This window comes from Somniosus microcephalus, chromosome 1 (genome assembly GCF_052327205.1).
Source record: "Somniosus microcephalus isolate GS21.2 chromosome 1, FLI_Smic_1.0, whole genome shotgun sequence".
In the NCBI taxonomy this organism is placed as follows: domain Eukaryota; kingdom Metazoa; phylum Chordata; class Chondrichthyes; order Squaliformes; family Somniosidae; genus Somniosus; species Somniosus microcephalus.
In genome coordinates, this window is record NC_140987.1 from 26,936,381 (window position 1) to 26,960,467 (window position 24,087).

Below are 24,087 nucleotides of genomic sequence, written 5' to 3' on the forward strand. Positions count from 1 at the left end.
GTGAATCGCCTTATGTGGCTCGGTGTCATATTTTGAATGAAAGCGTTCCTGTGAAGCACCTTGGGATGTTTTACTACGTTAAAGGCGTTATATAAATGCAAGTTGTTGTTCTTGCGGCAAGGGGATGGCCTTTCTAAATGTAATTTGAGCATGGGATCAAAAATTTACATTTACGGATGCTGAACTTCCAACCTGGAAGCTTGGACAATTTCAGAAATTAAAATTGGTTCCGCCATAACCAGTCCAGCTCCAATAAAGTACAAACACTAAGGCACAAAAGTGCGTGTCAAGCCATCCAGCCGTCAAAGAAGCAAAAACAATGCAAAAAAGGTCATGTATTTTGAGCACAAATGCTCTTCCAAACTACCATCCTCTACTCTCAAGGCAAATGCTCTCAAACTGCCCCCAAGACATGATCATGAGCTACATGTTTATCTTTTCCACACAACAGTTACCAAAATGAAAGACGCGTCATGTGCAAAGTAATGTGGCACAATGCAACTATCAATGAAAACTGTTTAAGACTTTACAGCCACAAATAATTGGTAAAAAGATCCTGGTACTTACATCAGATGAAAGCAACTTGTCAATTCTTCTGGCTAGAAAAGGCTTCTGCAGCAGAGTGCTTACTGATGGTCTATCCCTTGGATTTCTTTTAAACAACTGCGACATTAAGTTGCGCAGATCGTAGGTATAATTAACAGATACGGGTGGATAAGATCCACGGATGATCTTTAGCACCAAGTTTTTCATGTTGCCAGCTTCAAACTGCATCAAAAAAAGGATGGTGAATAACTACATAGCAAGCAAGTATTCAATTTATATCAAAAGCCTAATTTCATCTGCATTAAGTAAAGGAGAGAAAAACCTCAACACACAAAAAGATAAGAAAGTGGCATGTCAAAACACACTCATTGCAGTTAAAATAGGCCAACATGAAGCTAACTTGCATACAAATGCCAAGTAAACAGAACACCTTTCTCGACTGCAGTTTTTAGGCTAGAGATGCTAAAATATTATACATAAGAATATAGAAGTGAGCAATAGCTGAGGCAAGTGATTTGGAGGAGCAGAACCCCCCAACCATCGAGACTATACAGCACAGGCTCACAAGGATTGTACTTTTATTTTCATTCACGGGATGTTGGCATCGCTGGCAAGGCCAGCATTTATTGCCCATCCCTAATTGCCCTTGAGAAGGTGGTGGTGAGCCGCCTTCCTGAACCGCTGCAGTCCGTGTGGTGAAGGCGCTCCCACAGTGCTGTGAGGGAGGGAGTTCCAGGATTTTGACCCAGCGACGATGAAGGAACGGCGATACATTTCTAAGTCAGGATTGTGTGTGATTGGAGGGGAACTTGCAAGTGATGGTGTTTCCATGCGCCTGCTGCCCTTGTCCTTCTAGCTGGTAGAGATCGCGGGTTTGGGAGGTGCTTGGCAAGTGGCTGCAGTGCATCTCGCAGATGGTACACACTGCAGCCAGAGTACGCCGGTGCTGGAGGGAGTGAATGTTTAAGGTTACTGATGCACAAGGGCGGCAGGCTGGTGGCAATCAGCAGGAGGTTTCCTTGACCTGAAGCATGATAGTTCGTGGGGTCCGGAGTCCATGTTGAGGATTTCCAGGGTCACTCCCTCCCGACTGTATATCACTGTGCCGCCACCTCTGGTGGGTCTGTCCTGCCGGTGGGACAGGACATACCCTGGGATGGTGATTGATTGGCTGAAAGCTATGAGTCTGTCAGGTTGTTTGACTAGTCTGTGGGACAGTTCTCCCAATTTTGGCACAAGTCCCTAGATGTTAGCGAGGAGGACTTTGCAGGGTCGACTGGGCTGGGTGTGCCGGTGCGTACGTCCAGTTTTACTCTTATTATTATTGTTTCTCATAGCGGTTTGATGCAAGCCACTCAGTTGTAAGAGTCACCCACATTGTTGTGGGTCTGGAGTCACACATAGGCCAGACCAAGTAAGGATGGCCGATTTCCTTCCCTAAAGGATACTAGCTTTTTATTTAATTTGATGCTGCTGTGGTGGGATTTGAACGGTGTCTCTGGATCATTAATCCAAGCTTCTGGATTACTAGTCCAGTAACATAACCACTATGCTACCAGTCCAGTTGGGGGATGGGAAACTATAGCTATGAGGGGAGACTTGAGATACTGGCACTATTTCCACTAGAGCAGAAGAGGCCAAGAAAAGATTTGATAGAGGTTTTTTTTGATAAGAGTCAATAAGGAAAGACTATTTCCTCTGGTTGCGGAGTCCGTAATGAAGCATCATCAATTTAAAATTGTCATCAAGAGTGAAGGGGAGAAATTTCTTTACTGGGGGTTGTTGGCGCATGAAATGCTTTGCCACAGGAGTAGCTGACGAAGTAACCATTGCACCTTTTAAGGTCAAAGTGGATCAATATTTGCAGTAAAAGATACAGAGCTAAGAAGAAAAAGCAGGGCAGTGGGATTAGTTTTGGCTTGATCTAACGAAGAGCCAACACAGACATGATGGGCCGAACTATGCGTAGTTTGTACCCTAATCACAGCGTCTGAAAGTTGCCCATTACTTATCCACTGTCTTGTCTGCTGATTTTTCTAACTGATTTATCTGGGTTAGTCCCCTTGTTATCTCTTTGCAATTTGCTATTTTCCAGTTAAGTAACTTTATCTTTGACTGTTCCCTCTTTTTAGTTTTTATATTTAACCTAATCCTCGACATTTCCCTACCCCTACATTATCCCATGGTCCTATTTTACTTCCGACAACTAAATTCAGCACTGCCTTCTTCCTTGTTGCACCAACAACATACGGATCTGGAAAACAGTCTTGGACACAACGTGGAGACATCTCCCAAGATATAATATAGATACTCCAGCGAGTTGTCCGCTGTGACATGTGCAGCCCAATTAAGATTGAAGTTTTTAACAAATACGGTCACAGAAGTTTTATTTTGATAAAATTATGTCTCATCGAGGTGCGGGATGTCAATGCTCCTGGGAATCATAGAAAATTACAACACAAGGAGGCCATTTCGCCCATTGTGTCTGTGCCAGTCAAAAAAGAGCTATTCAGCCTAATCCCACTTCCCAGCTCTTGGTCCATAGCCCTGTAGGTTGTGGCACTTCAAATGCAATATCCAAGTACTTTTTAAATGTGATGAGGGTTTCTACCTCCATCACCCTTTCAGGCAGTGAGCTCCAGAGCCCCATCACCCCCTGGGTGAAAAATTCTCAAGCTCTCTCTTTTGAATAGTATCAATAGCAAGCATTCCTAGTCAGATACACAGTAAATAATGTCCTTTAGGGACGGAAATCTGCCGTCCTTACCTGGTCTGGCCTACATGTGACTCCAGACCCACAGCAATGTGGTTGACTCTTAACTGCCCTCTGAAATGGCCTAGCAAGTCACTTAGTTGTAACTAACCGCTACGAAACAAAATAATAAGAATGAAACCGGACGGACCACCCGGCATTGGCTACGGACACGGCAACGGCACACCCAGTCCAGTCAACCCTGCAAAGTCTTGTCTACACACTGAGAACACCCTCCATCGGGTTGTGTGGCACTGATGCGCTATCAATTACTCATAAAAGACTGAGAGTTAAGAGAGTAACTAAAGGCTTTTATTAACAAAAGAATGAAGGTCTGCCTCGAGTGGTCGACCGGTCCAGAATACAAAGGGCTGGGGAGCAGTCACCTTTATACTAGGACTTGTGGGAGGAGTCAGCTGAGGCATGTCCAGGCATGTACACAGTGGAATACAAACAGTGGTTTACCACATTCACCCCTTGTTTAAAATTGAGTCCGGCGGGGTGAAGTGTATTAAAAGTTAGTGTATTGGAGTCTCTCCGGAGGTCTTGTCTGCCGCTGTGATCGGCGTGGCGACGGCAGGGGTAGTGGAGCTTCCGGCGTCGAGTCCTGCGTAGGCTGTGGCACCAGCGTGTCGTCCTCGTAGATGTCGAGCGGGTCGCGGGGCCCAGGCCTGCCGTCTGCTGGGGCTGGATATCGGATCGTGGGGGGGGTGGTGGTAGTGAGTAGTGGGTTACTGCGGCCCCCGAGGGTGCAAGGTCTCTTATGGAGACTGTGTCCTCCCGCCCGTCCGGGTATGCAATGTAAGCATACTGGGGGTTGGCGTGGAGGAGGTCGACCCTCTCGACCAGGGGGTCCGTTTTATGGGTCCTCACGTGTCTTCTCAGTAGGACCGGCCCTGGGGACGTCAGCCATGGCGGTAGCGATGTCCCCGATGTGGACTTCCTTGGGAAGACAAACATTTTCTCATGAGGGGTGGCGTTAGTGGCAGTGCAGAGCAGTGACCAAATAGAGTGGAGCGCATCGGGGAGCACATCCTGCCAGCGGGAGGTTGGAAGGCCCCTAGACTTTAAGGCTAGCAGGGCGGCCTTCCAAACTGTCGCATTTTCTCTTTCCACCTGTCCGTTCCCCCGGGGATTGTAACTGGTGGTCCTGCTTGTGGCAATACCCCTAGTTAGCAGGTACTGACGGAGTTCGTCGCTCATAAACGATGAGCCCCGGTCGCTATGGATATAGCTGGGGAAACCGAACAGGGTGAAGAGGTCGTTCAGACATTTAATGACCGTGGCACTGGTCATGTCCGGGCAGGGGATGGCGAACGGGAAACGGGAGTACTCATCAATAATATTGAGGAAGTACACATTGCGGTCAGAGGAGGGGAGAGGCCCTTTAAAATCAACGCTCAGGCGCTCGAAGGGGCAAGTGGCTTTTATCAGGTGGGCCCTGTCTGGTCTATAAAAGTGCGGTTTGCACTCAGCGCAGACTTGGCAGTTCCTGGTCATGGTCCTGACCTCCTCAATAGAGTAAGGCAGGTTGCGGGCCTTGATGAAGTGGAAGAACCTGGTGACCCCTGGGTGGCAGAGGTCATTGTGGAGGGCCCGCAGTCTATCGATCTGCGCGCTGGCGCAGGTGCCACGCGATAGCGCATCCGGGGGTTCATTGAGCTTCCCGGGCCGGTACAAGATCTCGTAATTGTAGGTGGAAAGTTCGATTCTCCACCTCAAGATCTTGTCATTTTTGATTTTGCCCCTCTGCTTGTTGTTAAACATGAAAGCAACTGAACGCTGGTCAGTGAGCAGGGTAAATCGTTTTCCGGCCAGGTAGTGCCTCCAATGACGCACAGCCTCCACAATCGCCTGGGCCTCCTTCTCAACAGCGGAGTGTCTGGTCTCCGGGCCTTGGAGGGTTCGTGAAAAGAAGGCCACGGGTCTCCCCGCCTGATTGAGGGTAGCGGCCAGGGCAAAGTCGGACGCGTCGCTTTCCACCTGGAAGGGGATGGATTCGTCCACTGCGTGCATGGTGGCTTTGGCAATGTCCTCCTTGATACGGTGGAAAGCTAAGCGGGCCTCTGCCGTCAAGGGAAAAGAGGTGGACTTGATCAGCGGACGGGCCTTGTCCGCATAGTAGGGGACCCACTGGGCGTAATAGGAGAAAAACCCTAGGCACCTCTTCAGGGCCTTGAGGCAGTGGGAGTTCCATAAGGGGACGCATCTGGTCGGGGTCGGGGCCGATGACTCCGTGTTCCACAACACAGCCAAGGATGGCGAGGCGGTTTGTGCGGAATATGCACTTCTCCTTGTTATATGTCAGGTTCAGGAGTTGGGCGGTGCGGAGGAATTTTTCGAGGTTTGCATCATGGTCCTGCAAGTCACGGCCGCAGATGGTCACATTGTCCAGATATGGGAAAGTGGCCTGCAACGCATTTTGATCTACCATCCGGTCCATCTCCCTTTGGAAGATGGAGACCCCGTTGGTGACGCCAAAGGGAACCCTAAGGAAGTGATAGAGGCGACCGTTTGCCTCAAAGGCAGTATACTGGCGGTCCTCAGGGCGGATAGGGAGCTGGTGGTACGCTGATTTCAGGTCAATGGTCGAGAAGACGCGGTACTGCGCGATCTGGTTGACCATATCAGCTATGCGGGGGAGTGGGTAGGCGTCCAGCAGGGTGTAGCGATTTATTGTCTGGCTGTAGTCGATGACCAGGCGCTGCTTCTCGCCGGTCTTAACGACCACGACCTGGGCTCGCCAGGGGCTGGTGCTGCCCTCAATAATCCCTTCCTTCAGGAGCCGCTCCACTTCGGTTTTAATGAAAACCCTGTCCCCGGCACTGTATCGCCTGCTCTTTGTGGCGATGGGCTTACAGTCGGGGGTGAGGTTAGCAAACAGTGGTGGGGGGGTGACTCTGAGTGTGGAGAGGTTGCACCTGGTGCGCGGCGGGCAATTTGGAAGCTGCTGGCTGCGGACTGTGAGTGGGGGTAGGGGTCCACCGTACACCATCGTAACACTTTTAAGGTGGCACTGAAAATCTAACCCCAGCAGGACGGCAGCGCAGAGGTCAGGCAGGACCAGAAGTTTAAAATGATCGTACACAGTCCCGTCTACTACGAGTGTCACCACGCAGTAGCCGCCGATGTCCGCCGACTGGGACTCGGAGGCCATAGAAATCCGCTGGTGCGCAGGCAGGACTGGGAAAGAGCAACGCCGCACCGTGTCGGGGTGGATGAAGCTCTCCGTGCTCCCAGAGTCAAAAAGGCAGATTGTATCATGGCCATTTACCTTAATGTCCATTGTGGAACTGGCCAGCTGGTGCGGTCTCGCTTGGTCCAGTGTAACGGATGCCAGCGTAGGGGTCGGTGTGTCGCTGCGGGTATCAGATGAGGCGGTGTTGGGGGCCTGCTGCGTTCCGGCTGTCGTCCAAGATGGCGGCGTCCATGATCCCCATGTGGCTGGAGGCGTCCAAAATGGCTGCTGTACTGGTGGTTCGCACATGGCCGGGGAGGCCCAAGATGGCGGCCCGCACGCGGCGCTGCTGGGGTTCGGGGTGGCTTTGGCCCTGCAGACGCTAGCGTAGTGTTCCTTCTTCCCGCAGCCCGAGCAGATCGCGTTTTTCGCCGGGCAGCGCGCTCTGGGGTGTTTTGCCTGGCCACAGAAGTAGCATTTCTGGCCTTGGGGCACTGCTGCGGTAGTTGGGCCGTTGCTGGGGTGTGGCTGGGGTGGCACGGCGCTATGAGGCGGTCCTACCGTGTCCCAGGCTGTCATTCCCCGCGGCGTCCACGGTGCAGAGGAGTAGGCATCCATGCCCCGGTAGGCTGCATCCAATGATAGTGCGAGTTCAGAGGCCTTGTTGAGATCGAGGTCACTCTGCTCCAACAGTCGCTGTCGGGTGTAATTGGATCTGTGGCCCGCTACAAAAGCGTCCCGGATAAGTTCCTCTGTGTACACGGCGGCCTTTACATCCTTACAACCACAGGCCCGGCCAAGCACAGACAGTGCCTGAAGGTATTCCACGGTCGATTCCCCAGGTTGTTGTTTACGACTCCCCAGAAGGTGCCTGGCGTACACTTCGTTCACTGGGCGCGTGTACTGGTCCTTGAGGAGCTTGATAGCGTCCGCGTACGAGGTCGCGTCTTGGATGACCGAGTACACTCGGTGGTTCACTTTGGAGGTCAGGACATCCAGTTTGTCCTCGTCCGATTTGATTGCTGCGGAGGCAGTCAGGAATTTTTCGAAACACTTAAGCCAGTGAGTAAACTTGGTGGATGAGTCCGCCTCCCGATGATCTAAGTCCAGGCATGCTGGTGTGAGGATCTTCTCCATTATAAAAATTTTGTTAATAAAATTGATGCGCTATCAATTACTCATAAAAGACTGAGAGTTAAGAGAGTAACTAAAGGCTTTTATTAACAAAAGAATGAAGGTCTGCCTCGAGTGGTCGACCGGTCCAGAATACAAAGGGCTGGGGAGCAGTCACCTTTATACTAGGACTTGTGGGAGGAGTCAGCCGAGGCATGTCCAGGCATGTACACAGTGGAATACAAACAGTGGTTTACCACAGGCACTACCGCCGTGCCAAATGAGATAGATTCAGAACAGATCTAGCAGCTCAAAACTGGGCATCCATTAGGCGCTGTGGGCCATCAGCAACAGCAGAACTGTATTCCACCACAATCTGTAATCTCATGGCCTGGCATATCCCTCACTCTGCCATTACCACCAAGCCAGGGGACCAACCCTGGTTCAGCAACGAGTGTAGAAGAGCATGCCAGGAGCAGCACCAGGCATACCTAAAAATGAGGTGCCAACCTGGGGAAGCTGCAACAGAGGACTACATGATTGCTAAAAAGCAGAAGCAGCATGCTATAAACAGGGCTAAGCGATCCCACAATCAACAGATCAGATCAAAGCTCTGCAGTCCTGCCACAACCAGTCGTGAATGGTGGTGGACCATTAAACAACTAACGGGAGGAGGAGGCTCCAAGAATATCCCCATCCTCAGGGATGGTGGAGCCCAGCACGTGACTGCAAAAGACAAGGCTGAAGCGTTTGCAACCAACTTCAGCCAGAAGTGCCAAGTGGATGATCCATATCGGCCTACTCCACCATCACAGAAGCCATTCTTCAGCCAATTCGATTCACTCCACGTGATATCAAGAAACGGCAGAGTGCACTGGGTACAGCCAAGGCTATGGGCCCCGACAACATCCCGGCTATTGTGCTGCAGACTTGTGCTCCAGAACTAGCCGCGCCTCTAGCCAAGCTGTTCCAGTACAGCTACAACACTGGCATCTATCCGACAATGTGGAAAACTGCCCAGGTATGTCTTGTCCACAAAAAGCAGGACAAATCCAACCCGGCCAATTACCACCCCATCAGTCTACTCTCAATCATCAGCAAAGTGATGGAAGGTGTCATCGACAGTGCTATCAAGCGGCACTTACTCACCAATCACCTGCGCACTGATGCCCAGTTTGGGTTCCGCCAAGACCACTCGGCTCCCGACCTCATTACAGCCTTGGTCCAAACATGGACAAAGGAGCTGAATTCCACAGGGGAAGTGAGAGTGACTGCCCTTGACATCAAGACAGCATTTGACCGAGTCTGGCATCAAGGAGTCCGAGTAAAACTGAAGTCAATGGGAATCAGGGGGAAAACACTCCACTGGCTGGAGTCATACCTAGCACAAAGGAAGATGGTTGTGGTGATTGAAGGTCAATCATCACAGCCCCAGGACATCACTGCAGGAGTTCCTCAGGGCAGTGTCCTAGGCCCAACTATCTTCAGCTGCTTCATCAATGACCTTCCCTCCAACATAAGGTCAGAAATGAGGATGTTCGCTGATGACTGCATAGTGTTCAGCGCCATTCGCAACTCCACAGATAATAAAGCAGTCCATGCCCGCATGCAACAAGACCTGGACGACGTTCAGGCTTGGGCTGATAAGTGGCAGGTAACATTCGCACCACAGAAGTGCCAGGCAATGACTATCTCCAACAAGCAAGAGTCTAACCACATTCAATGGCATTACTATCACCGAATCCCCCACTATCAGCATCCTGGGAGTCACAATTAACCAGAAACTTTACTGGATCAGCCACATAAATACTGTGGCAACAAGGGCAGGTCAGAGACTAGGTATTCTGCGGCGAGTCTCTCACCTCCTGACTCCCCAAAGCCTTTCCACCATCTACAAAGCACAAGTAAGGCATGTGATGGAATACTCTCCACTTGCCTGGATGAGTGCAGCTCCAACAACACTCAAGAAGCTCGACACCATCCAGGACAAAGCAGCCCGCTTGATTGGCACCCCATCCACCACCTTAAACATTCACTCCCTCCACCACCGGCATACCGTGGCTGCAGTGTGTACCATCTACAAGATGCACTGCAGCAACTCGCCAAGGCTTCTTCGGCAGCACCTCCCAAACCCGCAACCTCTTCCACCTAGAAGGATAAGGGCAGCAAGCGCATAGGAACACCAGCACCTCCAAGTTCCCCTCCAAGTCACACACCATCCTGACTTAGAAGTATATCGCCGATCCTTCATCGTCGCTGGGTCAAAATCCTGGAACTCCATACCTAACAGCACTGTGAGAGTACCATCACCACATGGACTGCAGCGGTCCAAGAAGGCAGTTCACCACCACATTCTCAAGGGCAACTAGCGATGGGCAATAAATGTTGGCATTGCCAGCGACGCCCTGATCTCAAAGGAATAAAAAAAAGCACCTTCTACTCTTGCACGATAACATGCCTCAACAGTTGGGGATCAGTCTTTTCAAGTTGCCTACTTCTCACATCAATCAACTCTGCAGTCTCTCTGGCAGTTTAATTAAAATAATGAGCAGGTCAATGCTGCTGACTTGCACTCACTCACATCAAAGTTGAAAAGCAGCCAACCTATTCCACTTACAAACCTAAAATCCATCAGAGAATGAGAACAGAGTTTCATCCTTCATCCTTGGGTTGGATTCAAATCTCAGTACCACAGACAGAAAGACTAAAAAGAATATGTAGAAAAGTACTTACTGCGTGTTTGAGGGTGCACATCTCATACAGGACACAGCCCAAAGCCCAAATATCACTAGACACATGAATTACAAGGAGTTAGTCAATAATTATTCCTCTCCAGTCAAACAAATGCACAAGAGAATGGTTGACTTATTGTTACGTTATCCTATTTCCTAGCAAATGGCAAAGCAGGTTAAATATTCAGGCGTACCTTTTGTTGTTGTATGGCTTATTTTCGCATATTTCTGGGGACAGGTAGTATGGTGTACCTATGCAGGTCCGTGCCAGCTCTACAGTACTAGTAAGGAGAAAAAAAGAAAATTAACACTGTCAGAAATTTAATATATGTCTGTATGAAGTTCCCTTCTCTGCTATTTTAGGAGCAGCATTATCCCATTTAAAAATAAACATAACATTACCATTGCAGGCAAAGCATTTTCATAGCATGTACTAACATGCTAATTTAACACAGCACAATTTCACCACACAACGTTCTACAGGCTTTCATTAACCACCAAAAAATAGGTAGCAACTGATGCTAAACACAGACATTATTCGATCATTTTTCTGACTTCTGCCACTTATTTGGGTGTTCTCACCCAACATTTTTTCCAGAACACACACAAACTCTGGCCCTACAATGTCTCATCTTACCTCGCAAAACCTCATAAGCTACACAAAGCATTCCTTCAACTGCTTCTGCCACCAAAACTAAATTGCATTGTTGAGATGAAGCTCGAACGTTGCTTAGAAACAAGATAGGGCATTAGGACCGGATATAAATTTCATTAGTAAGTAAATTTGAAACAGATATCTTCCCTGAAAGGGTAATAAACTTTTAGAACAGCTACTAGGTAGAGTCAAAGACAATAGGGGCGTTCGAAACTCAGTTGGATGGTAGGTTCGGAACGTTGGACGGGCCAATCGACCTTTCCGCATCCTGGCGGTCTTGTGTTATTAAAATTGTTCATATTTAAAAATGTAAAGCAAATCTCTTTGGAAAATTAGCTTTTTCCAATTTGGCATTCAATTAGCAAAAGTACCACAGCACGTAGGCGGACTCTGCAATGCTGCATTGTTGAATATACCATTCTTTGGACATTAAACCTAGGTCGTTTGCCTGTCCAATGGTTCAGATGGACTTGACAGATTCTACAGCACTATTCCAAGAACAAGAAGGAGCTCTGTTCCTGTCTAACATTCCTCCTTCAACCAAAATCACATTAACTGGCCATTCACTCATTGTAACTTTTGGGATCTTGCGACGCACAAAATGGCTGCCACATTTGCCGACACAACAAATGGGTGCCCTGTCTGCCTACATGACAGTAGACAAGCAATGGCTAGCATTAAGAAAATTAATACATAATTTACAACAAATATACATTCCTTTAAGGGACAAAAACCCCACAGGAAAAGTGGTCCAACCGTGGCTCGCAAGAGAAGTTAAAGATAGTATTAGTATTCCCAGTCGGGGAACACTTCATCAGTCAAGGACATTCAGCCTCCGATCTTCGGGTAAGCATTCTCCAAGGCGGCCTTCGAGACACACGACAACGCAAAATCGTCGAGCAGAAACTGATAGCCAAGTTCCGCACTCATGAGGACGGCCTCAACCGGGATCCTGGGTTCATGTCATGCTACATGTAACCCCACCCGACGTAGGGTCACCCAGACTCGAGTCGTCGTTGGCTTGTTCTCTCTACACAGATGCGGCCGGACCTGCTGTGATTTCCAGCAAAAAAAATGTTTTTTTGTCTGTTTTTTGTTTTTCATACAGACCCCAGCATCTGCAACATTTCACCCCTTGTGACCCCACCTCATTGTTCTTTGATGTAATGTTTTCCTGACTAACCTGTTTGGACACCATTCACATCTTTGACTGCTGTGATTATCTCTCTGCCGAGGTGTGATAAATGGCAGTTAAAAAGATTACCTGTAATCATCTGGCATTATTCTCTGACTAAATAAGCTGTGTCTTTATGCATCTCTCCACTTCACCTGACGAAGGAGCAGCGCTCCGAAAGCTTGTGATTTCAAATAAAACTGTTGGACTATAACCTGGTGTTGTGTGACTTCTTACATTTGTCCACCCCAGTCCAACACCGGCATCTCCACACCAAAAATAGTAAGCCTGAGGATTGGGAGGATTTTAGAATTCAGCAAAGGAGGACCAAGAAATTGATAAGGAAAGAGAAAAAGAGAGTAAATTAGCAAGCGACATAAAAAGATTGTAAATGTTTCTGTAGGTATTTTTTTTAAATTCGTTTATGGGATGTGGGCGTCACTGGCAAGGCCAGCATTTATTGCCCATCCCCAATTGCCCTTGAGAAGGTGGTGGTGAGCTGCAGTCCGTGTGGTGAAGGTACTCCTGTGGTGTATGTGCCTTTAAGAGCCCCAGGTGTGCGTAATGCCAGTAATTGCCACTTGGGCTATATAAGCCTGTGTATTGTGTATATCCTTTAGAACCCCCCCCCCCCCCCAGACTTGCTTAGTAAATACCTATGAACCAACTCCTGTCTTCAGTGTCTTTATCGACACACGGACACTACAGTGGGGACGAAGTGGAAACGGACTTACCTGCAGTTCGGCAGCACCTCAAGGACATCGATTCCTCCAGCGTCCAGAAGACTCAAGGAAGTAATAGAAACTGTGGTTTCACCAGCTGGCCAAGCTGGTGGCAGGTACTGCGCTAATCCTTCCTGGGCGGGCTCTACAGCTGAGACAGGCAGCGAAATCGGAGGCAAGCAATAACGGACTGGGAGGGTGCACTCGGGAGACGGCCGGCGCGGCAAGCAGGTCAGCGGTTAGACCTCCGTCGGGAACGAGTCTCCAACAGTGAATAAACGGAAACCACAGTAAAACAGTGTTGTTATCGGTAGCAGCGGCGGGAAAGCGCAGGAAGCGCCATATCGTTGCTACAGAGAGAAAAAAAAAAGCGCAGGAAGCGCCATATCTTTTTTGAAATGCCTAAGTCTGGCAATATTGATGCTTTTGATAACAAAACAGAGCCTAACTTTGGCAATATTGATGTTTTTGATAACAAGATAGAGGATTGGACCACATATGTAGAAAGAGTGGAGGTGTTTTGCACCGCAAATGGAATAGAAGATGAAAAAAAAGCTTCAGTGCTTCTGGATCTAATGGGCGCAGAAACATACAAGCTGTTACGCAACTTAATCACTCCAGCCGAACCGATGGACAAGAATTTTGAGGAGATTGTTGATACCCTACACTGCCAATTCGAGGCAGGACTGGCAGATTCGCTGCAAGACAAATTCATCTGCGATCCCCTAAGTGTAGAAACACAAAAAAAGGTATCTTCTGGAAATGATTTAACACTGGACAAGGCTTTCAGTGCAATAGGAGCGGCAAAGATACAGCAAAGGCCACAGGACTGCGGCACCCATGAAATGACACGGGGTTTCGAGAGATGTTATCGCTGCGGCAGATCCAACCATGACCAGAGGGATTGCTGGTTCAAAGAAAAACCATGCAGGCGATGCGGAAAGATGGGACACATTCCACGTGTATGCCGATCTGAAAATAAAAAATCCACTAATGGGAAAAGAATCAATAAGGAAAAGCACAGAAAGGTACAAATGATGACGGACAGTAGCTCCAAAGACCAGAAGAGCGATAGCGACTCCGGGAACAAGAGACTAAGCTCTCTCAAATTACATAATGTAATTGCCAATGAAGATTACCAGACCATTTGGGTTACCCTCATAATAGCAGGGTCCCCAGTTAAAATGGAGCTAGATACAGGATCAGCTCTAACCGTAATAAATCGACGAGATTACGAGAGGCTATTTTCGCATATACCTCTAAAAGACACATCCATTATCTTAAAAACATATACGGGGCAGAAAGTATACCCCAAAGGAAAAATAAAGGTGCCTGTGGTATACAACGGCAAAGAAATACAAAAGTTGTATTTATACATTCTACAAGATGGTGGTCCACCGTTGTTGGGACGTGAATGGATAAGGAAGATACGTTTAGACTGGCACTCCATTCAGGCACTGACGGTGACCAGTAAGGAAAAAAACAATGATGACATCATACCTGAACGATTAAAAGACATCTTGGCCAACGCCAAAGAAGTGTTTCAAGAGAAACTAGGAACCTTGAAAGGCATCACCGCCTCAGTAAAAGTGGAAGATGCAGCAATTCCAAAAATTTTTAAGGCAAGACCGGTGCCATACGCAATACGTCCGGCAGTCGAGGCAGAGCTGGAGAATTTGGAAAAGGCAGGTGTATTATCCAAAATAGATTGGAGCGAATGGGCAACACCCATCGTTCCAGTCATGAAAAAAGCATTGAAAAATAACTCTGAGGAACAGAGAAAAATTCGCATCTGTGGGGACTTTAAGGTGACTGTAAACCCGGTCCTTCACACGGTACAGTATCCTCTTCCGAGGATAGAAGATATTTTCGCCTCACTATCCGGAGGAAAACGTTTCACAAAAATTGACTTGGCACAGGCATATCTACAGATGGAGGTTGAGGAGACCTCTAAAAGGTATCTCACAATAAACACACACAAAGGCCTGTACCAGTACAATCGACTGGTTTTTGGAGTAGCATCAGCTCCGGCTATCTGGCAAAGAGCTATGGAGCAAGTCCTGCAAGGGATTCCGGGGACTCAGTGTTACCTAGACGACATCCTTATAACAGGAGAAAACGACAACGAGCACCTTGCCAATTTGGAGCAGGTGCTCACTAGGCTGAAAGAACGGGGCCTACGAGCAAATCGCCCCAAGTGCGATTTTTTCCAAAATCAGATATCATATTGTGGCCGCATAATTAATAAGGAAGGGTTGCATAAGTCACCTGAAAAAATTGAAGCAGTTATAAAAGCCCCAGCACCTGAAAATGTTTCACAATTGAGGTCATTCCTGGGATTAATAAATTACTATCATAAATTTTTACCGAACTTATCAACTATTCTACACCCTCTTAATGATCTTCTACAGACAGGAGTGATTTGGAAATGGAACGAAGACTGTAAACGTGCCTTCCATAAATGTAAAGACTTAATCACATCCGAGAAAGTTTTGGCTCATTACAACCCATCACTACCAATCAGACTGGCGTGCGATGCATCCCCTTACGGCATAGGAGCGGTATTGTCCCATAGATTCCCTGATGGCTCGGAACGGCCGATAGCTTTTGCGTCACGCTCATTGAACTCAGCTGAGCGTAACTATTCCCAGATAGACAGGGAAGCACTCAGCCTGGTATGGGGAGTGAAGAAATTCAACCATTACCTACACGGACAAAAATTTACCTTGCTGACTGACCATCAACCCCTCATCTCCATATTCAACCCTAAGAAAGGTGTCCCCATTATGACGGCACAAAGACTACAGAGGTGGTCCCTTTTTCTAGGGGCACACCAATACAACATTGAATACAAAGGGTCAAAACAGCATGGGAATGCTGACGGTTTATCGCGCCTGCCGTTGCCAACGATAGAAGAGGCACCTACAGTAGACCCAGTAGAGATATTCCACTCTACCATAGTGGAATGTCTACCGGTGACAAATTCTGCCATTGAAAGGGAGACCAGAAATGACCCTACTCTCTCACGGGTCTACGATTTAACAATGAAGGGATGGCCAGCACATGGCGAACCACTGTTGCCAGCATTCTCGCAAAGAAGAGAACAGCTGTCAGTGTGCCGAGGAACCTTGATGTGTGGATCCAGAGTGGTGATTCCACCCAAACTCCAGGATAAAGTGCTAAAGGAGCTTCACGAGGGGCATCTGGGTGGAGTGAAAATGAAGAACCTAGCTAGGGCGTTTGTATGGTGGCCAGGTATCGATGGAGACATCGAAGACATGACCAAGAGCTGCCTAGGATGCCAGAAGGTCCAAAATGCTCCGCCACAGGCCCCTCTACAACCATGGGAGTGGCCCTCATCTCCCTGGCAAAGGGTGCACATCGACTTTGCTGGTCCATTTATGGACTCAATGTTCTTAATCGCAGTTGATGCACACTCCAAGTGGCCGGAGGTAATAAAGATGTCCTCCACCACCACGGAAAAAACCATCACAGTATTAAGGACCATATTTGCCAGGAATGGGCTGCCGGAACAGATATGTTCTGATAATGGACCGCAATTTGTGTCCGAAGAATTCAGAAAGTTCTTAAAGAACAATGGGGTAAAGCACTACACGTCCGCCCCATACCATCCCGCCACCAATGGATTGGCTGAAAGGTTGTCCAGACCTTTAAGAAGGCCATCAAGGCCATGGGTAATGAAGACATAAAACTTCAGCACAAGGTGGATAACTTCTTATTTGCATATAGGAATGCAACACATATGGTTACAAACCAAACTCCCGCCATGATGTTCTACAATAGAAACCTAAGATGCCGGCTGGATTTGGTCAAGCCCAACATCCGAAGGGACGTGGAGAACCGGCAGTTTCAGGGCATGAATGAAAGGCCAACTAGGGCCTTCCAGATAGGCCAACCGGTTTTGGCCCGGGACTACCGTACCGAGAAATGGCAGCCTGGAACTATCTGCACACGACTAGGACCACTGATGTATACCGTGGACATCGGAGAAAGCATAATAAGGCGCCATGCTGACCAAATCATCAAGTCATCCGAAAAGGGACAACCTACACCACCACGCTATACATCTAACGATGAAGTAGAGATACCCATATCTACCTCCGATCCGGTGATACTGGAACCCGATGAACCCGACACTGGCCTTCAAGCCAAATCAGCCTTGCCAGAAGAACCTACTACACCACCAGAAACTACTACACCCCCGAGGCGTTATCCGGACCGATTCAGAAAGCCTCCTGAGAGACTAACTTATAATTAATTAATACAGCAATGTATATTATTTTGCATATAACATGTAATTAATAATTACTTAAAATATGATGTACTAGTTAGCTAGAAGGGGAGGAAGTGTGGTGTATGTGCCTTTAAGAGCAATTGTGGTGTATGTGCCTTTAAGAGCCCCAGGTGTGCGTAATGCCGGTAATTGCCACTTGGGCTATATAAGCCTGTGTATTGTGTATATCCTTTAGAACCCCCCCCCCCAGACTTGCTTAGTAAATACCTATGAACCAACTCCTGTCTTCAGTGTCTATCTACACACGGACACTACAACTCCCACAGTGCTGTTAGGGAAGGAGTTCCAATGGTTCAGATGAACTTGACAGATTCTATAGCACTATTCCAAGAAGCTCTGTTCCTATCCTGTCTGTATGTAAATAGGAAGAGATTAGTGAAAGTAAACGTGGACCCATTAGAGGCAGAGACAGGAGAAATTATAATGGGCAATAAGGAAATAGAGAGAGATTAACAAATACTTTGTAACTGTCTTCATGGTAGAAGACACATTTATTCCTGAAATAATGGGAAATCAAGGGTCTAGCGTGAATGAGGAACTCAAAGAAATCAGTTTCAGTAAAGACATAGTACTGGAGAAATTAATGGGACTAAGTGGTGACAAATCCCCTGGACCTGATGGCCTGCATTCTAGGGTTTTAAAAGAGGGAGCTGCAGAGATAGTGGGTGTACTGGCATTAATCTTCCACAATCCCCTAGATTCTAGAGCAGTCCCCAAGGATAGGACGGTAGCAAACATAACCCCACTATTTAAGAAAGGAGGAAGAGAAAAAACGGGGAACTATAGGCCAGTTAGCCTGACATCAGTAATAAGCAAAATACTAGAATCTATTTTTAGGGACGTGGTAACAGGGCACTTAGAAAATCATAATATGATTAGGCAGAGTCAACATGGTTTTATGAAAGGTAAACTGTGTTTGACAATCTGTTCGAGTTTTTTGAAGCTGTAACTAGTAAGATGATAAAATGGAACCAGTGGATGTAGTGTATTTGCATTTTCAAAAAGCATTTCGATAAGGTGCCAAACAAGAGGTTATTACACAAAATTAGGACTCATGGTATTGGGGGTAATACATTAAGCATGGATTGGTTAATGGACAGAAAACAGAGTAGGAATAAATGGGACTTTTTCAGGTTGGCAGGCTGTAACTAGCAGGGTACCACAAGGATCAGTGCTTGGGCCTCAGCTATTTACAATCTATATTAATGACTTCAATGATGGGACTGAGTGTAACGTAGCCAAGTTTGCTGATGATACAAAGTTAGGTGGGAAAGTAAGCTGTGAGGAAGATGCAAAGAGGCTGCAGAGAGATCTTCTCTTAGGCAGGTTGACAGAGTGGGCAAGAACATGGCAAATGGAATACAATGTGGGGAAGTGTGAAGTTATCCACTTTGGTAGCAAAAAAAGAATATTTTTTGAATGGCGAGAGACTGGGAAATATTTGCACTCAGAGGGACCAGGGTGTCCTTGTACTTGAATCACAGAAAGTTAACATGCATGTACAGCAAGCAATTAGGAAAGCAAATGGCATGTTAGTTTTTGTTACAAAGGGATTAGAGTATAAGAGTAAAGAAGTCTTACCACAATTATACAGGGCATTTGTGAGGCCACACCTGGAGTACTGTGTACAGTTCTGGTCTCCTTACCCAAGGAAAGACATACTTGCCTTAGAGGGAGTGCAGCGAAGGTTCACTAGACTGGTTTCTGGGATGAGGGGATTGCCCTATGAGGAGAGATTGAGTAGACTCGGCCTATATTCACTAGAGTTTAGAAATATGAGAGGTGATCGAATTGAAACATAACATTCTTAAGGGGCTTGACAGAGTTAATGCTGGGAAAATGTTTCCCCTGGCTGAGGAATCTAGAACACAGAGTCACAGTCACAGAATAGGGGGTAGGCCATTTAGGACTGAGATGAGGAGAAATTTCTTTACTCAAAGGGTTGTGAATCTTTGGAATTCTCTACCCCGGAGAGCTATGGAGGCTCAGTCGTTGAGTATATTCAAGACAGAGATCGATAGATTTTTGGGAACGAAGGGAATTAAGGGATATGGGGATAGTGCGGGAAGGTGGAGTTGAGGTAGAAGATCAGCCATGATCTTGTTGAATGGCAGAGCAGCCTCGAAGGGCCAAATGGCCGACTCCAGCTCCTATTTCTTGTGTTATGACAAGTCACTGTGCTCTAATAGTTAACTCATCGTTAAGTGAAGCACTTTGAACCGATTCTGAAACATGTAATAAGGCACTTGTTGAAAGTAGCTCATTATCAATTTAAACATACAAGTACAGGAAACTCTCTTCTAACCGGCACCTAAAAAAATCTCTCTTAACCGGCAAAATTCAGGAGTAGGTTCAGTATATTAGTGGCCGTGTAACTGGGGTTCCTGGATCTGTGGCCGTGTAACCGGGACTCCTGCACAAGTGCCGTGTAACCGGGTCTCCTGCACCTATGACCGTGTACGGGGCTCTCGTACCTTGGTAAGTATACCTCTCTGTAATCCGGACTTTTAGATCAACCGGCACCACGCCGGGCCCGTCGATGCTGGATAAAAGAGAGTTTCCTGTAAATGTCGCACATTTCAAGTAATGCCCATGTAAATTAAACAGAAAAAGACTTTGCTTTTTTTTGGATGTAGGAAAAGGCAATTTAACACCGTCACAAAAACTGCAAAGATCAAAAGAGGCAATACATGTGAATTAAATTTCTGTTCAAGAAGTTTTAACTCTACCTGTTAAGTACTCTAGCTATTCCAAAATCTCCCAGCTGAACTGTCCCATCTTTGGTTAGAAAGATATTCTGGGTTAGAAAAGGAACATGGGTTAGAGAGGTAGTTGTTACTCAAAATATGCTTCCATTTATATTTTCAAGCAAACATCTGGGGTCATGAAGGTGCATGAAATTAGAATGGTTTTCATTAGAAACCAGTGCAGTTTTATTGTTAGTGAACTTCCATCTTCTGTTTCTAAACTCCAAATATGCCAAGGACTCGCTCCTCCCAACATTCCCGATCAACACTCACCACGCACTCGCCTACTTTAAAGCTGCCTTCACTATTGCGCTTAGATATCAGATTCTTGCAATACTGGGGTTTCTTTTTCAACTCTGCAGTCTGGCCGGTAAGCCTGGCTGAACGAATCACCCGCCCTTTAAAGAACCTGCCCAATTTTCATTCCAGCGATTTCAATGGAATGGAAATCGGGTGGGTTCTACAACAGGCGTAATCCTCTACACCGGCTTACCGCCCGAGGGACAAGAGTTGAAAACTACCCCCATGGTTTCAGGAGAGAAACCACCAGGACAAGAGAAAATTGTCCAAAACTAGTGATTTTAGCAGACAATTACAAAAATGGGTGAAAACCACATACTCCAGCTGTGTCAAATAAACATTGTAGGGCACAGCATCCATCACAGAGACTTGGAGAAACAAAATATTATTTGTAAATATTTTACAAAATGGTTTTGGCAATAACTAGAATTTAACTCTTCCCAACCGGAGGCAGAGTGGGCTATCCTTCTGAAGTTGGGGGAAAAAAAACATTATAGACTGCTTCAGCTTATAGCTGTATATTTAGCACCATACCTGGCCTCGGAATGCTTGATGCAACACTGGATACCCCATGCGTGAGAGTTCCATTCCCAGCACTGACGAGGCTCTTGTTGAGCAAACTCAAATCTGTATTCATTCAGTGCTTTTCTTTCTTTAATGTAGCAGCACTCTTGCCTCGGTCCTGGGTTCAAGTCTGACACCAGGGCTCTATGCTGAAACTTGAGTGCAGTACTGAGGAAATGCAGTCGGAGGAGACATCTCTCGGATGAGATGTTAAACCGAGTTCCTGCCAGCTTTGGCGGACATAAAAGATCCCGTGGCACTCCCAGAGTTCCTGGCTAACCTTTATCCCTCAACCAACACGACCAAAACAAATTACTTGGTCATTGATTTCATTGTTCTTTGTGGGGCCTTGCTTTGTGAAAATTAGCGGTTATGGTTCCCTACATTACAACAGTGACTACTCTTCAAAAGTACCTCATTGGCTGTAAAGCGCTCGAAGATATCCTGAAGTCGTGAAAGGCGCTGGACAAATGCGATTCTCTCTTCTGTATAAAAATCGGTAATTATGCTTAGAAAGTAATTTATTGGCTGTGGAGTACTTTGGGACATCCTGAGAACATGAAAGGCACTACGGGAAACTTTGGTTTATCCGGAGGTTATATGTCCGGAATACTCGATCTAACGGCAAAAATCAGGAGCCGTTTTCAATATGTTTTTTTAGTTCTTGTTGCTTTTTTTTTCCCCCAGTCAGGCACTGCAAGGTCTGTAGCTATAGCAACAGCTTCAGCTAGAGACGCTTGCAGCTGCAGCCGACTGTTTTGAAGCTGAGGGTTTGTTGATTCACACGGAGCTTTTCAGTTCCGTATCTCTCAACATTAACGCTGGTATGTCCGGCACTTTTGATGGTACGGCACCAGCTCGGTCCCGTCAGTGCCGGATATCAGAAAGTTTCCTGTATATAAATGCAAGTTCTTTCTTTCCCCCTGCCTTCCAGTGCATCATCTTGAACCGTTTTCTTCAATTTTATGTTAAGAGAGAGAGAGAAATTAGCAAGGAGGCTCACATTTAAAAGGAAGGCCAAATCGAGAAACTAGCAGAGGCCAAAAATACTGGAGTTCAAAGACACCTCTTCTCAATTGGAGCCCAAATTAAGTAATCCCCATGGATATGACAAAGAACGTGCAGTTGCACTGTGCACAAGTATATATGTATACATAAATACGTTCATTGCAAGAGTTCAAAAGGGCCTCTTTTAGCATCAATGTATGTTTAAAAAACATTCTAAATTGAACAGTTAAATGGCTTTACAACAACAACTTGCATTTATATAGCACCCTTAACGTGGTAAAACGTCCCAAGGCGCCTCACAGGGGCGATTATCAAACCAAATTTGACCCCGAGCCACATAAGGAGATATTAGGAGAGGTCAAAGAGGTAGGTTTTAAGGAGAGTCTTAAAGGAGGAGAGACAGAGAGGGAATTCCAGAGCTTAGGGCCGAGGCAGCTGAAGGCACGGCCGCCAATGGTGGGGTGATTAAAATCGGGGATGCTCAAGAGGCCAGAATTGGAGGAGCGCTGATGTCTTGGAGGGTTGTAGGGCTGGAGGAGGTTACAGAGATAGGGAGGGGGGGGGGGGGGGGGGGGAAGCCATGGAGGGATTTGAAAACAAGGATGAGAATTTTTAAATCGAGCCGTTGCAGCGTTGTTCAATCCATTGACATTATAAGACCTTGACACACTTGCGACAGCTTCCTAGATTTATTCAACAGCAGATGCTGCTGGAATTTCTTCCTCCCAATACACTAACAAAAATGCACAATTCATTTAGAGTTATGATATAGCGAGTCTTCTGTCATGTTTCGGAAAATACTTCCTTAACTCAACTGATAAACAAGCTTACCTGTGACTTTATATCCCTGTGGAGAATCTTCCTATCATGTACATGTTTCAGGGCCAAGCAGATCTGCACAAACCAATCCAGGATCTACCAACACAAAGGATTATAAAGCAATATTGTTATACAAGTAAAAGCTATGCCAGACAACACCAAGGTCACTTATTCTCACCCAGATTATAGCAATAAGCAGACCTATTGTTTATTTATACATTGTTGCAGAGCTTACCACTTAAGAGTGACAACATGATTAGTTCTTATTCATAAGACCGTTTTAACTAAATCTTGCAATACAGCGCCAACAGTGAGAGTCACTGAACACACGCAGTTTATTTTAAGCAGAAAGCATGCACAATTTACTAGGGTCCTCCAGAACAAACAATTTGTGTTTAAATTTGACCAGATTACAGTCTGGAGGATCCCCAAGTTTAGTCCCCACCCGCTTTCTGAAACTTCACTAATCGCCCACCCCGCCCCAAAAAGTGATCTGGAATGGTTACAGAATATTTTTTTCCCCCCCCAGATATTGCTCCAGAGTCTCTTCCAGCAGGGAAGAGACAATGGCCTAGAAATTCAGTTGGTTGCGCCAGCAGTTAGCGCCTCAAGAGAAGTGAATTTCGGGCGCTATGCGTGTAGCGCCCGGGCGCAGCGCAGTTTGCGCCTCGCCCCAAATTAAGTTGACCCTTAGCGCCGGCGCAAAGTTTAGCGCCCGCCCGGCTGCGCGCGCAGAAAATGACGTCACATCCTCGTGCAACGCCCTTTGCGCGCCCCGATTCCAAACTTCAGTCGGACCGCCCCATTGTGCGGCTGGCGGCCAGAGCGTTTGTAAAATGGAACGCAACACAGCCGGCGCGGGCCCCGGGGAGCGCAAATTAAAGGGCACGTACCCTGCAGTATAAAGGGCAGCCATTTTGCAGCAAACACTCTTGTGCAACGGATTTCTGGACACACAACAAGGAGGAGGAGAGCTAACTGGTTTCGTGCAGCAATAGCTCAGGTATTTTTGGACTCAGGCCAAAGCGCTGCAAGTGCCCTGTTGGAAATTTGACTGTTTGCCAGCATTTGATGGGGGTTGCATGGGGTGCCAACGCGGAGTTTCAGCGCCATGTGCGTAGGGCTCGCAGACGCGGGGTCAGAGGGGCAGCCCTGGCTAGAGGCAGAGGGGGCAACAGGCGTCGGCAACATAGGCCTTACCCAGTCAGGGTATACCGCCAGCAGCGCTCCTACCTCACCATGAGTGGCGCGCGATGTGTAAGAAGGCTGAGATTCCGAAAGGAGGTGGTTGCAGAGATCTGCCACCTGCTTCGCAGAGATCTGCGTCCAAAGCTCAGGTGCAGGACGTCTCTGTCGGTGGAAGTGAAGGTGACGGTGGCATTGAACTTCTATGCCACCGGCTCCTTCCAATCCGCTGTTGGGGACATAGCTAACATATCCCAGTTCGGCGTGCATCGCTGCA

General features: G+C 47.2%; 1 protein-coding gene across 6 annotated transcripts in view; it reads right to left on the reverse strand.

Moving 5' to 3' along the window:
* Window positions 1-24,087, reverse strand: part of nek1 (NIMA-related kinase 1) — a 220,172-nt gene that overhangs the window by 173,653 nt on the left and 22,432 nt on the right. For all 6 annotated transcript variants that reach the window (XM_085976042.1, XM_085975980.1, XM_085975769.1 and 3 more), the window contains exons 5-9: window positions 22,638-22,721; window positions 19,917-19,984; window positions 10,516-10,602; window positions 10,323-10,377; window positions 568-768 (exon numbers count right to left, since the gene is read on the reverse strand). In XM_085976042.1, the coding sequence (XP_085832168.1) occupies window positions 568-768; window positions 10,323-10,377; window positions 10,516-10,602; window positions 19,917-19,984; window positions 22,638-22,721 (495 nt within the window). The remainder of the gene's footprint in view (window positions 1-567; window positions 769-10,322; window positions 10,378-10,515; window positions 10,603-19,916; window positions 19,985-22,637; window positions 22,722-24,087) is intronic.